This window comes from Silurus meridionalis, chromosome 27 (assembly GCF_014805685.1).
Source record: "Silurus meridionalis isolate SWU-2019-XX chromosome 27, ASM1480568v1, whole genome shotgun sequence".
In the NCBI taxonomy this organism is placed as follows: domain Eukaryota; kingdom Metazoa; phylum Chordata; class Actinopteri; order Siluriformes; family Siluridae; genus Silurus; species Silurus meridionalis.
Window position 1 is genome coordinate 13,015,815 of NC_060910.1, and position 15,584 is coordinate 13,031,398.

At 37.2% G+C, this 15,584-nt stretch overlaps 1 protein-coding gene across 3 annotated transcripts in view; it reads left to right on the top strand.

Annotated features, from left to right (window-relative positions):
- The window catches only part of abca2 (ATP-binding cassette, sub-family A (ABC1), member 2), an 84,163-nt gene that overhangs the window by 27,859 nt on the left and 40,720 nt on the right, over positions 1–15,584 (top strand). For 2 of the 3 annotated variants that reach the window (XM_046841326.1, XM_046841324.1), the window contains exons 2-6: positions 7,758–7,851; positions 8,551–8,553; positions 11,678–11,789; positions 12,082–12,245; positions 12,449–12,570. In XM_046841326.1, coding sequence (XP_046697282.1) covers positions 7,758–7,851; positions 8,551–8,553; positions 11,678–11,789; positions 12,082–12,245; positions 12,449–12,570 — 495 coding nt within the window. The remainder of the gene's footprint in view (positions 1–7,757; positions 7,852–8,550; positions 8,554–11,677; positions 11,790–12,081; positions 12,246–12,448; positions 12,571–15,584) is intronic. The other variant, XM_046841325.1, reaches the window with a different exon arrangement.

Consider the following 15,584-nt stretch of genomic DNA (forward strand, 5'->3'; position numbering starts at 1 on the left):
TTAGATGTAAAGTAAAGTGGCCTAAGCAGTAAAATATATTATAGTGAAGATAGAGAACCATTTGACTAACTAGAGTTATACTGCATATAAGACTCATGTCTGTGCAATTGTCTATGTAAGAAAAGCTTTTTCTAAGTTGTCTTCTCAACATTGACAGAACAAACGACCAGAGCAAATGGCTACTGTGTATTGTTTGATGACAGAATCGGGAGCATGGAATTTAATTTGAAGCTAAACTTATTGCAGTATTGTTGATACCTGAAACCGGGTCTGGCCTTGGATCATTTGTTACCAAACCGCACAGAAAGAAGAAAAACGTTTACATTTTTTATTATTACATTTATTACATTATTCCTTACTATATTTCTGCATATTACAATTTCCCACAATAGTTTTTGTATGTATAATATAGGGCTGTCAAATGAATGCCTTAATAATGCATTCACGCAAATACATTTTAACAGCACTGATTTTATCATCCCACGATTAATGCAGCACGCATTTGTTTGACCATTTTTATTAAAAGTATAAATAAATAAATATAAAAGAGCCGAGATTAAAACCTTTAATGCAACACACATTTATTCACGACATCCTTTCTTTACTCAGATGAAAAAAAAAAACTCCAGCTGATTAAATATTGTAATCGATTGACAGCCCTAGTATAATAATAATATAATATGCACTTTACTGCACATTGACAATCCAGCATGACTGATAGATAGAGAAAAACAAACAGGATAGATTAAAGACAAGATAAATTGAGAGCTACACTAATTTTTCTCTACCATGTTGGCTGACCATTTGCATCAACACCTACTCATCATTACATTTTTCCCATGCGTGATCTTAATCACCATTTTTGTGCTCGATCATTTTCCTAATCATGTTGCAGCTGAATAAGTAGGAGCAGAGAAAATGTCTCTCTGTGTTTACTGGAGGAAGATGAAAAGAAGCTCTAGAGCCTTGAATTTTCAGTAATTCGTACTCTGATGACTTCCCTGTGCAGGTCTCGAGGGCTGTGATGTGCCATGATTGCTCTTGATTAAAAGTGGTGGAGGCATTAAGCAGCGAGATCAAAGTCTGTTTCAGACGTCTGTAGAGCTTCTATTTCTTATTTTGAAAAAAAAAAAGAGATAGATTTGTGGATTTGCACTTGAGTGCATTTAGCATTGCGGCACTGCCTTCAAGTAATGCGCAACTGCCTCACGTTTTCACATTATTATAGGAAGATTTTGAGTTTGAATACTGACAGTGTGATGAAGCTGGGACTCTAATGATAGTTTCATGACAATTAGTCTATTCATCAAATCAGAGTTTCACACTGCACATAGTTAGACAAACACTGCATAAGGGAAGTAGTAATGTATGCGAATTAAAGGTTTGCTGATGTCTTTACCTATCATCTTTTTTTAGTTGGTTAGTTTGTCTATTATTTTTCCAAGAAAATCTCTAAGAAAATACTCGGATGTCAGGTTTGTTTCAGAAATAAATGTTAAGAGATAATGATTAGCTTTGTGTTCTTGATGTAATGATGACTTGCTTACCTAATTTCATATTATACTGCATCACTACAAAATTTTACATAGGTTAGAGATTACACAATCTGAAATAACTTATTTATATCAGTTACAAGCAGAGCTGTAATAAAATTTTTGGCTGACCCAGTCATTTTATATATAGAAAATCTATGGATTCAAAAAAGCACGTCATTTAACACTAATCTTAGATGTTCATATGAAGGCATGGTATTTTTTTCCTTCATTATTAACTATCCAGTTTTGGTCAATCTGATTCTTCTGATGCCCCAAACTCCTGTTCTTTGGTTGTCAGGAATGGAAGAAAATGTGGTCTTCTACTCTTGCAGCCCATACAGTTTTTGACCTGTTGAATATTTTGAGATCCTTGATCTTTTATACAAAATTATACTTATATAAGGGTTATATGAAGACTGCCATAAAGTTACTATAGCTTTCCTGTCAGGTCAAACCAGACACTCACCTCTCTCATCCACTCGCAGCTTTCTAGACCTCTAGAGACACTAGTGTGTGGAAATCAGCAATTTCTAAAAAGGTGACATTGAGGTGACATTTTGTTTCACATTTCGAATGTTCATGTGCAGACTGAACTGAAGCTTAACTGAGTTCCTAATAAAGTGGTTGCTAAATCTCTACCCTGATTCATTATATTATGTTTTTTTCATTTCAGTGGTCATATGACTTGAATAAAACTTGAACAACATTCTTTAGCCTCCTTTACTGCCCACGTTCACAAAAAAACCCTCTGGTAAGGGTGAGCAATATTTAGCAGCTCCACCGCTCTAGATTTGTCTATATCATTATTATGTCTATATATCAGGATCTAAAAGTAAAAGTCTTAAAAGTCAGATTTCTTTTTATTTGCCTGGTTAATGTCTGCCCCGGGAGCCTGCTGTGAGTGTTACTATGTTTGCTAGGATGTAAATCGAGGGAAACCCTGAGAGAAATCTCTCACTAGTTATTTAGGGGATGAAGAAGAAATCAATGCAGGCCGAGTCTTTTGAGAGCCACTGACCTGCAGCATGCACATGACTAACACAGCCACAAATCATTTAAGAGCAACACTCACTTGGCTGCCAGTAAATGTGATTTCCACTCACACACACACACACACACACACACACACACACACACACACAAACATCCGGATAAATATCAGACGTGAGTTATAGAGTTTCAGTGATAAGTAGTGCTACAATGCGATCACGAATGCAAAGCGTCGTTTTCGGCTCCTGTTGCTGCGTTATCGGATTACAATGTTTCCATCCATTAGGGTCTTCCTGGGAGGAAACGGCAAGAAAAATCAGTCGATACCCATTTTTTTGGTGGTTGTTTGACCAAGCCTATAAAAAGCCTATAACCTTTAGAGCCTTGTTTACTGAATCAATCACATTTCCCCCAACAGTATTTGCTTCATTTGAGATAGTGATTTCGCTTTATTGTGTGCTCAGTGAAGTTTGATTATTCCTTGGCGGTTAATCGAATTCGATGGTCACTATTAAACTTCAATTACCAGTTAATCTACCACATCCCACTAGTCAGGACTAGGGCTATTTTCCTTGTTTGTTTTTTTTAAGAAATGTAAGCTATAAATCACAAATGTATTGATATGTATGCGAATCAAAGTTCTATTAAAGGCAGCAGTGCTATAATATGGATACAGTGACCATATTTGATGAATGAAGAAACGTAAAAAATAGCCAAAGCTGAATCCACTTGGGTGACATGTAACACTTACATAAATCTTCACGTTCAAATCCATATATTTTCTGTACCACTTACACAGGGTCACTGGACACAATCCTTCATACTGACTTGCAGGTCTTCTGACACTCAATCTTCACACTCGCAGGGTGCAGACGAGCTTCGAAACCCCAACCCTTGTGGTTGCATCTCAGTTGTTTGGTAGCACAAACAAATGGCAATGTAAGGAATAAAATACAATGGCTGTGCTATTAATGGTGTATAATATATAGGGAAAAACAAAAATTAGTGATTCGTGGAATGATGTTACTTGCTAGCACTCTGAAGTTCTGAAGTTTTATTTTTGTTCCTGTAGCACGAAATGCATATACAGTCATGTTTTTATAATCTTGTTTTTGTGTTCTATTGAAGTTTCTAAGACAGAGCATAGGACATGACGCCCAATTTTAAATATACCATCCCTACCATGTATGCTTTTTGAGGTTGATTTTGTATTCTTTTTGCTTTCTTTTCACAATTCTTTTGTGTTGAGTAAAATGGGATGAAGAACCATAAAATGCATTGATAAAATGGGATGGAGCAACACCAGTATAATCAGTGAGTCTATCATCATGTATTTTTTAAAAAGGTCATACAACTTCATCTCATATTACTTTACAGGTCATGGTTTATTAAATTGAATCTTTGGACGTAGCAAAATAAGGACTTCTTTGCTTTTAGCTTACCTTTTCCTGTAGAGGTCGACCAATATGGGCTTTTTCTGGCCATTGTCGATATATAGAAATCAGGGCAGCCGATGGCCAATATACGCTATGATGCCAATTTTTGCACGTTATTCTTTTTTCCCCTTCATCTCATAAAATCTAATAGTTAATAAACAAGACATGATACAGAAAATTGCTTAAATTAAACATTTATTAAACAACACAAACCACTCCATTCAGTGGACTTGTTATCAGTGGACTTGTTAGAATCAAGAGTACAATTTGTAGTGTAAAAATTATTAACAATTGTTAAACAAACCAAGCTGGTTCGCGAATGCCATTTTGACATTGAATTTCTCAGAAAGTTTCCTATAGTTTCTAAATCTGATTTGTCAAACCATTAGTATTTCACTTGAATAAATTTATCAGCGTATTACAATTTTGACAAATAGAATGAGTATTTTTTTTATTTTACTTCATTTCAATCCCTTAAATCTTAGTTTTGACTACAGTACATTTTGGAAAAACATGCCGCTCCCCACTACTTTGAATGAAAGCATGAGCTGTTTTGAATAAGAACCTGTGGTGAGACTAAAAGCATAACACTACAATTCTGATGAGTATGTGCATGTGGAGTAAGGGTTCTCTCACTGTGTGTCTACTATAGAACTATAGAAAACTCTCCTGAAAAACATCTGATGTGCAGGAAAATTAAACACTAAATTGCAGCAAATTACAAAAATATATTTTTCGAAGACCAGTTACATTTACAGCATTTGGCAGATGCCCTTATTTAGAGAGATGTACAGTTTTCTAATTCATACAATTAAGCACTTGAGGGTTAGTGGCCTTGCTCAAGCGTCTGGCAGTCATAGATTAGTAGTGGTGGGATCTGAACTCTTGAACTTTTGTGATTAAGAATCTCTTTTTAACCACTGAGTCACCATTTCTCCCAACTCTTTTTGTGATATTTAAGTACATTTAAAAGCAAATTATTTACTATTTATAGACATATATAAATCTAAATAGAATTCCTTTACTGGAGTAATCGGTTCAAAGGGGATTTGTACTTTTAATCAAGTCAGGAATAGTGACACTTTGTCAACCGCCGTATTTAAGCAATGAAAATTCATTAAATGCAGACGGGACACTATTGGGATTATTTATCATGCATTGACTTTTATTTGATTTGATTACAGACTAGGACAAGGGCAATTTGATCCCCATCTGTGTTTTGATTAAGGCTGCTATTTTTGACTTGCTTGGTTTTGACCCTTTGGCTTTTTAATATGACTTGTCTGAGTACTATCAATAAGTGTGTGTGTGGGTGTGTGTGTGTGTGAGTGTTTGTGTGTTGCACCATGTCTGCTCTTTGCCTGAAAGCCAGCATTAAATAGATGCATTGGCCCACCTATAAATAATGGAAGCTCAGCCTCCGACATGCAAATTCAGCACCAGGAACACTGAGAAGGCATTTTCACACTCCCTGACTCAAATGCCGAGAGCTGTTTAATATTCAAATCAAACATTTCTCTTCGCCCTTTGCATAACTTTGAAATCAATAAGCTTGAGGAATTTAACACGAGAAAAGCACTCTCTGTGGACGCTGATTTTTTAGCAGCGTGTGTGTACTCACTGTTCGCTGCGTGCGCTCTTATAACTGAAGCTTTGTTATGTTTGTCAGATGTGTCTTTGTGCATTGGGGTAGAGTGCAGAAAGGCTTCTTGTTTACCGTGACCTTGAGAGACAGATGTGATGGATTAGTGAGCAAAGGAAGAGTTTCTAAAGGAAATGCGTGAACTCATCCTCGGTCTTATTTTCCCCCTTTACATTCTTTCATCGTAAGGCTTCAAAAAGCCTGCTGAGGTAGATCAAAGCGAGGTATATTTTAGTCAGTTAAAATAGACTCTAAGACACTTTGGGTGTGTTGTTAAGGACAATTATCAGCGACAGCGAGGCCTGCGCTGCTTTTGGCGGCGCTACAAGAATCTTTGAATACCAGCCACGTATTTGCTCAGATGTGCAACGTGGGTTTTACTGTTTCCTTTGGAGATAGGAGAGGTGTAGCTAAACCAAAGCTTTAACCTAATGTTACCTAACGCTATCATTATCATCATTATTAGCATCATCATCTCTACATCTCCTCCATCGTCTACGATTAAGCGCTGCAGTGAAAAATATAGGCCTAGTTCTGTGTGAAGAAAAAACTTCTTACATTGAGAGATGTGCATCCATGTTTGCTCTGTGAGTTCGAACTGAGATATCATTAGCAGTAAAGTAAAACAACAAAATGTCTAATGTTTCAGGGTAGAGTCAGAGTTAGAGCATGTGGCAAGCATTATAATGTGGAGCTTTGTGAGTTTAAAGGTATTATAATAGTGGAGCATTAAGGTGACTGACAATATAAATATATAATAATATATTTGCATACCTTATCAATCCCACTGGCTCACATCAGCCACCTGCTGTATTGTGTGTGTGTGTGTGTGTGTGTGTGTGTGTGTGTGTGTGTGTGTGTGTGTGTGTGTGAATGGCACATTGCTTTCCTGTTGTTTTCTTCTCTCTGTAGCCTACTCTCCACTTGTTGACCTGTGTGTGTAACAGGACATTTTTTGTGTAACAGCCCCAGGCTATTTGGCTGCTAAAGATTGCATATTTGTCAGCAGACGTAGGCGGTCTGGTGTATCAACTGGTGGATTTATACCGGTTCAACCAAATTGACCCGGTGACTTACATAACGATTCATAGCCATCATAAAGTAGTTTAGTAGAATGTTAACTAGTGAACTTTTACTTTTTTAGAGTGAACTCTACTGTTTTAGTTCCTTGGACGTCAGCATTTCAGCACTGGTGACAATGTGAAGCAGGCTGTCCTAAGATGGTTCAGGCATACTGACCATGCTGCATCGTTTTAGGAATTAGTAAAATGCTGAGATATGTGTATAAATGTGGCAGGGGTGTATGTCAAAATATAAATGCAGTTTCCACTCTTTGAAATTGCTTCTTTTTTATATTTTCTATTGTTTTATTTTTTTTGTGTGTGTGTGCGTGTGTTCTAGTGTTGTGTGTCTTTTATGAATGCATGATGGAAATCTACATTTGTAAATGTTCAATTAGACTATTTCCCATAGAAACCAAAATGTTTTTGTTTGTTTATTCGTTCTCTAAACTCTTGGGACTGCCGTGCATGGAAAATCGCTAAAAATGAAGCCATTGTAGTAAAATGATTTCTGAATTCTGATTGTTGTGACACACTGTCCAATTTTAGCCCAAAAGTATAGGAAACATGTATTTGGATGGACAGAAAACAGTCCGTGAGCTTTTTATTTTTTTCAAGGGGTTTTGTCTTTGTCAGCAATATGTCTAATTATTGTTTAGCATTTCTCAGTCATGCTAGATAAACAGACAAAAAAACACAAACCTACACCTTTGCTCCCAAAGTTTTTACCTCAAATAGTAATAAAAGTAGAAAATTTAATTTGACCTGTATATAAAGTCTTATTATAGAAAAGAAACTAACTTCATATCCTGCTTCCTCTGTGTCAAACTACAACTGGGTCAAGCCAAGCTGATACCCTAATACTGGCAATTTAGCAAACATTGAACTAACTAGCATAGCTAGAACACTCTTTGCTAACTGTGCCAAATGTTAAAGTTTATGAAACTACTACTTTTTTCTGATGCAACATAATCTGTTCTAATTTGCCAAACAAGACAAAAGGAACAATAAATAGACAAAATCATCCTGACAAGCCATATTCACTGCCTTGCTTTGTGTGTGTGTGTGTGTGTGTATGTGTGTGTGTTCACAGTGGGTGCTGGCCTTTGAGATCTTCATCCCTCTGGTCCTCTTCTTCATCTTGCTGGGTCTGAGACAGAAAAAGCCAGCTATCCCTGTAAAAGAAGGTAAGATTGACGTCAAATAAAATGGGGAGAGAAAAATTGCAGCAAACTGAGTGAATAAATAGAAATTGTTTGGTGAGAAAATGCATTTTTGTAAATAATTTGTCAATATCATGTAGTAAAAATGTAGTTCAAGTGCAAAGCGAAAAAACAAACAAACAAACAAAAAATCCCGATTCCTTAGAACGAATACATTGGCCGATTTCTAACTAGCAGAAGTTCTCCCTATACAGACCACATTACTGTCGATAACAGTGCTGGTACTGTGAGTAAACATCTCCAGTTGTGTGATGAATAAAAGAAAATCCATGTTACTGTCTTCTTGTATGTGGCCATGCAACATTTACTGGGCAACTTTGCTAATCCATTGTCGATTGCAAAGATGTTTCAGCTTCTGGCACAGTAGTTAGTTCTGTTCTTTCTCAGAGAGCGTCCTCATTAATCCTCGCCACCATAGAGTCCTTTTGGTTTTTCAGTGCCGAATGAAATCAAACATCATCTTTTTGTCTTTTCTTGTATTTGTTTTGTTCCTTTCTATCACCTGTCCTTTCCTGTCTGTCTCTCTGTCTGTCTGTCTCTCTCTCTCTCTCTCTCTCTCTCTCTCTCTCTTTGTGTCCCTATCTGTCTCTCTCTCTTGCTCATTTCTCTCTATGTATTCTTTCATTTTTTTCCACGGTACATGTTCACTGCATGCTGGACCAGTGTGTAAGTCTAAGCATTGTTTTTTAATTCTGTGTTTCTGATTTTATGATATTTGTGTGCGCCATGCCATCTGTGCTGCATTTAGCCTCTCCGTTTCCTAATGCCGCGTGTGTCATGGTGTGGGCTCTAATGTGCGTAGCAGTGCACGTCTCTGTGTGAGTGTGTGTGTGGGGTGTCAGCGGTGGGGGTCTTCGCTAACTTGAGTGGAACATGCTTCCGATCTTTCTTCTTATACAGTGTGAGAGTAATAAAAGCAAGGACCATATTAAAGAACCAGACATCAGCAGACATCAGCAGACAATCAATACGCCTCACACATAATGTATTAATAAATGTACAGTACCTGAAAATGAATGAATGAACAACAACAGCAACAAAGATTAGATATGTTTAATGTCCGCAAATGTCTTCGTGTACACTAACATGCCGGCATTGTTACTTATTTTCAAAGTTGCTGCTTATTTAAAGATAAACTATTAAGGAAAAGTTTGGCAGAAAAATTTCATTTACAGACTTTTCCATTTACCCCAGAGTTGAGTCCGACAGACTTGAATGTATTACCGCATTGTAGCTTTTTATAATCATAATAAGTTAAATAATAATAAGTAATCCTTGGCAATCCCTGGGGTATGTAGGAAAATGTTGACATTGAATTTTCTTTTGGCCAAACTAGTCCTTCAAATCTAAAATATTAATCTCTTCTCACACACTTCTGTTTAACCTGTTTAATGGATTTATCCGGCGACCGGGCTTTTCCTCCTGACCGTGTTTGCTGTGTTAATCCTTGATCAGAGAGGAAGCAGATGTCAGACAGCAGTGTATTATATCCTGGACTATGCGACAGCTAGCATGTCTTACTAGACCAGCCATCATTGGAACAGAAGAAATATGACACCGGCTTGTGTAAACAGAGAAATTCGACCGCATGGGCAGGTTCTGAAAGCGAGTGAGCGTGTGTGCGACCGAATTTAAGAACGCCGGAAGGAGGTGACTTATTAGTGGAGAGAGGAAGGAGAAAAGCGAATGAGCAGGATGCCAGCTCCGCAGGCTGTCTGCTGCAGTATCCATACACTTAAGGAAAGGAGAGTCAGCAGATTATGTTTAACTTTCCGTAGGTTGCTGTCAGTGCCAGAAGTCTTGCATTGACATCCTGAGGGAGATGCCAATATGACCTGCAGCTTGGGCTTGAATGTGAAATAGCCATGACATTGTAAGGGAAGCTCACATTTACCAGGGCCATTCATTAAGTGAAGGATCATTAAATTATCAGACCAGTTATGGGACCAATTTGGTAATTACGGGACACCGGATTGCTTTATCTGTAAATCCTCCTCCTAAGTGGGTGCTGGCAATTCAGTATAATTGAATATTTTGAACTTTATGTTAAATTGATGCTGCTTAGATTATTTTACTGAATATAATAAGGTAAGGTTCAAGTTATACACTGATCAGGCATAACATTATGACCACCTGCCTAATATTGACTGGTCTGTGGCTACGCAGCGATGCACTGTGTATTGTGACACCATTCTATTAGAAACAGCATTAACGTCTTCAGCATTTTGAGCTTTAGAAGCTCGTCTTTTGGATCGGACCACATGGACCAGGCTTCGCTCCCCTCTCTACTGACCACTGCAGACCGGGAACAGCCCACACGAGCTGCAGTTTTGGAGATGCTCTGACCCAGTCGTCTAGACCTCGTCAAACTCGATCAAAACCCATTTTTCCTACTTTTAACACATCAACTTTGAGAACAAAATGTTTACTTGCTGCCTAATAAATATATCCCACATACTAACAGGTGCAATGATGAAGAGATAACAGTGTTATTCACTTCACCGGTGTGTTATAATGTAATAATGTTATACCTGATTGGTGTTTTGGTGTATAATAAATACCAGTAGGTACAGGGATAATAAAGGTCACTTTGTAGTCACAAAATTACTGACTTTACACCACAGTGCTGTTGAAGGCTTTGAAATGACATTATCATCTCTGTAGTAGCAGCTTTATACAGGGGTTTGTGAAAATTGAAAAATTATTCAGGCTTGTGAAAATTGTTTTTTGCAACCAGTCTACAGTTTTCCAGCTCACTTTCATGACAGCAGGCTTTGTACTTTTGACTGTATAAAGTTTATTTAATACTATGGTGGTTACAGTAACCGGGCTTCACAGTGAGTTATAATACTTAGACCACATCCCACTGTTGATTATATTCTCTTTACAAAATTTTTCATGTTTTATTTCTTACTTGGAATTTATCTGTTCTATTTGTCAGCCCCCTATGCTCAAGTCTGTCGGTGAAAAGACATCATGACAGTAGTTTGATGGCTCGTTCTCAGCATTTATGCCATTATTCTCTGTAGTTATGCAATTATGGGTAGGAGTGTGTGTGTGTGTGATGCTGGTAACAGTGAATCAGCTGTACCAAAGTTGTGAATACATTAACAAACAGTCTAATAATCCATAAAAAGCTGCTTGATAGTTTAATCAGGATGAAAAACAGCAGGACAGCAGCAATTGTGTACATAGAGAGTGACCTATGTGGTAGATTTGCTATTTTACGACCAGTGTGTGTGTAGATACGAGGTCAGTCTGACTAAAAAAAACCTGACAACTCTGCATATGCTGGAGCTTTTTATAGATTTGTCAATATGTAGAGTAAAGTGTATGGGAAATATACCAAAGGCAGGATTTCTGTTCCAGTGAAAGCCAGCTCATTTGTGTGTGTGTGTGTGTTAGTAAAAGCTGGTTTAGCTAATACAAGCTGACCTGACATCTGAAACTTCCCTGACCTCCTGACTGTTTTTCTGAGCTGTGATCATTTCCTCTCTTTTTTCTTCTTTGGTTTGGTTTGGTTTTGATCTGTTTCTTTTTTCCTCCATCCACCCATTTTTTTTTCCTCGCCTGTCTTCCCCCTAACACCATTTTTTCTACATCTTTCTGCCTCTACATGCTTACTTGCAATGACTTCTCTCTAATCTACCCATACTCTCTCTTTGTTCATTCCAACATACACATCTTGATTAATTAAACCCTACTAATCACCATTGTCACTGGACCTGCCCTCATTCTTATCCATTTCCTCGCGGTCCTGATATCCTCTTTTCGGGCACGGCATGATCAGCTTTCTACAGCGCAGCCCCTTTGACTTCAGCGGGCATCATTCCGGTTATGCAGTCCTTGTGTCCGGATGGCCAGCGAGACGAGTTCGGCTTCCTGCAGTACAAAAACTCCACGTGAGTCAAACACTTCCTGCTTTAACATTGTATCTCTCTCTTTCCCACCTCTAAAGACTCCCACTGTGTCTATAGCACCTAACAGCAGTCCTCATTAGCACCTGTAATCGTGTGTGTGTGTATAGGCTTATGTAGGTGAGCTTACATAATGAAATTTTCACTATTACTTCAGGATCTTTCACTAACTATCTCATTTCCTTGGGCTTTTCCCCCACTACATGCTATGTGGTCTTTTTTTTTACATTTCTGCATATATTCTTATTAACACTTGTTTGTTTGAATGACCTTTTAGTGTGACTCAGTTGTTGGAACGGATTGGGGAGGTGGTGGAGCAGAATCACTTGTTCAACTCAGAGGGGCCATCTCTTGGGGAGGAGCTGGAGTCAATACAGCAGCACCTAGAGAGTCTCAGCTCAGCCCAGAATCCATTTAAGAACAGCTTTAACACCAGCCAAGGTCTGGGGATACTGTAAATACATACCCCCACACACACATTCTTCCATACAATAAAAAAGTAGCACTTAAAACAGATCAGCAGAAAAAAACGATTGTGCTCATAGTGAATGTCAAAGCAAGAGCTAGGGCATAAGCATTATTTGATATGTATATTCAATTCTGCTTGAGCTACACATCTGACATGAAACTGTCTCTTAATCCAGGCTTCACTTTAGCCGACGTCATGAGGAATCCAAATCACTTCCGGCAGTTCCTCACCCGAAATCTCTCAGTGTCCAACGACTCGGCCAACCTGCTTCTCTCATCTCCCATCAACCTCAAAGAGGTCTGTATCTAATACATTCTACAAAATCAGCACACTCCTCTTTAAACTTCCCAGGACAGGGCATTTGCCAGCTCTCTGTAAAAGAAGTCACAGCCTCTGTTTGGGCTTACCTATTGTGCTTTTGATTGCAGAAAAGGAGCGTGCTAATGGCACAGGCTAATGTTGTGAACTTCAGCTCTTTGTCTATTAAGTGCCAGGCTATTAACGTGTTGCTATATTTGGAATGTCAGAAGCACCTATGCAGTAACATCAGCACAATTCAAGCAACTCCTCCGCACACAAACTGGAATAAAAATAACCCAGAGGCAGTCAATTTAACCTACTGTTTTTTTCCCCTTGCTGTAGAATGTGAAACTTTTTGGCTTGCAAGATTTGTGCATATTTATAGACTTAGGTGGTCTTTAGGGCCAATGTTTTGGCAAGTCATTCAGAATTCCATTTATAAATGTATTCTTATAATAGCAAAGCATTATTTAGTAGATTGGTATGATTGATGCATTGGTTTACCTCAAAATTGCATATGTATAGTACCTGTTAAAAAGACCTAAATATATTTGTGGGTCAGCTTCAGAATTATTGGCACCTTTGATAAGAATTTTACACTACATGTAACCGTGTTTGAGTCTATTATTCTAATTGTAAAGAGATTACAGATGATTTTTCTCTTTTTCAGCTCAGCCCACAGGTTTTCAATAGGGTTAGGGTTAGTGAACTGAAATAGCTATGTCCAAAGCTTGATTTTGTGCTTATTGAAGCATTGAACCATACATATTTGAACATATGTTTTAAGATCCAACCATGAACTGGATGTACTGTTTTGGCAGAGGCAAACAGATATTTATATCAAATCTCCATGATGTCATGTATCATAACAGTGGTCCCAGAGCACAGAACAAAACAACTAGACAATATTTTTTGGCATATGATTCTCCACCATACAAAGAGTGGGGATTGTTTTTTTTTTATACGACTATCCACCTTTAAGACAAACCTACCTGGAGTGTTCGATGAATATTATTGTCTTCTACCTGCAGAGGATTAAAGGATACCTGAAAATCATACTCGGGGAGAAGTATAGGTACCTTACTGCAAAACTTTATCAATTACAAGCAGTCTCAAATTCCAGTGTGACATAAGTTTCTGTTCATCTGATTTTAATCAGTACTCATATTGAACATAGGCTCAAAAATGCACTAGTCCTCAACACCAAGACAAAGTGAAAACCCAAAACAAATTTGAGAGGTTTTATTTTAATAAAATACAAATCAAATTGTACACCTCAACACTGCACTAACCAAGATCAACACAACAGCCTAGTTAACATGCCAGAAACAAAGATTAAAGATTAAAGTCAGTCAAAAAAATTTAGTAAAAGTAGTCAAACTAAAAATTTTTGACTAAACAGTAAAGCAATCTTTCAAAACCTTAAATTAACAAATAAAATAATAGTATCATGTCACAAAGTCAAACAACCATTAGTATTCCAAATGGCCTCTTCTGCAGAATAAATAAGCCACAGCAGATGAAGCTGCTGTGCAAAATATAATTGGTGACTGTCATTGTCAATTAAAATATAGTGGAGTAAAAAGTACATGTATTGAATCAGAAATGAAGTTGATTAGAGAGTAAAAGTTTATATCTTTGATACTCATTAAAGCTACAAAGTAGCCCAACAAATGATAGTAACAAAGTACATTCACTCAAATACTTTACACCACTGCATATCTGACCATTTGACACCATTTTGGTCAACTTTCAGGCCCTTACATGTTCCTGATTTAAGAAATGGCTTGCTTTAATCCTTATTTTAATTCAACTTCTAAATATTTTGCAAAGCGGATTTGGGGTCCTATTGCTTTGAAGATTTGGTGACCCATATTCTGCAAATCAGTAATCTTTGGTAAAATTCGAGGTTAAATACACAGATCAATTACAGCTAAGTTTGTTACTAAATGATTGCTCTAACAGTGGTTATTGACTGTGATTTTTATATTAATTGCCTCATTTCCTTTGTGTATTTTTTAATCTTCCCAATGTAAATGAATGACTAAGAGAATTTGGCATTGGAGACACCTAATATTTAGAAGAAAAAGAAGAAGAAGAAGAAGTCTTGGATGATCATTGAAGAGTTGTGATATGGGTCTTTAATTTTCTAAGAGGAAAAGGGTGTCTAAGGGTGCAGTTAAAACGGCAAGACAATTAACAGTGTAGTAATTATTACACTTTGTATAGGTGTGAAACAAGCCCCCTAAAACAGTTAATTGGCTAAGCAATATTGGCTGAGCATAAATACATTAGATTGTTATTTATAAATGCTTGTTCCAGTAACACTTGTTTTAACACTAAATACATTAAACCTAGAATCCAAAAAGTTACCCATTTTACTGTTACCTTGGCATTTTTTGTTAACAAGACTTAACATCATGCATTCATTTGCAGGTGGAGTCAGGAAAAGAAAGAATCGCTGCATTTTAGCTAACTGTGTTAAAAAGAAATCTGCTAACACTCTCAGGTCAAAGAAATATTTCAACGTTTCGGTCTGTCATGAGTTCTAAGCTAAGTGCCAGTTACCACGAGTTCATCCAGGCTGTGTTTTTGCTCTTTTCTTAAAATAAATATTTAATTAATTCGATTTCTTTTCTTTCTTTGTTTTTTTTTTTGCAAATAGTTCTAACTATTTTAGGAACAGTGCCAATAGTTCTGGAACGTTTTGTACACGTGTCGTTGGTTTATCGTTTTGTTAATTGAATTTCTCATTCCTAAATTAAACTTAAAATAATGTATTTCTACAGTATGAAAGCTGTTATTGATAGTACTTGAGAGTGTTATGCCACAAACCAGAAATCTAAATTCATTAGAGATTCTAGTATGTTTTTTTTATTTTTTATTAAGAAACCCAGTCTACTTTCACAAAAAGAAGCAATTTGACTGGCATGGCAGATGACCATGCGTAGACCTTTCCCTTAGCCCTTTCGTCAAATCTTGTTTGCTCAATGCTCAAGGTCACAGTGGTG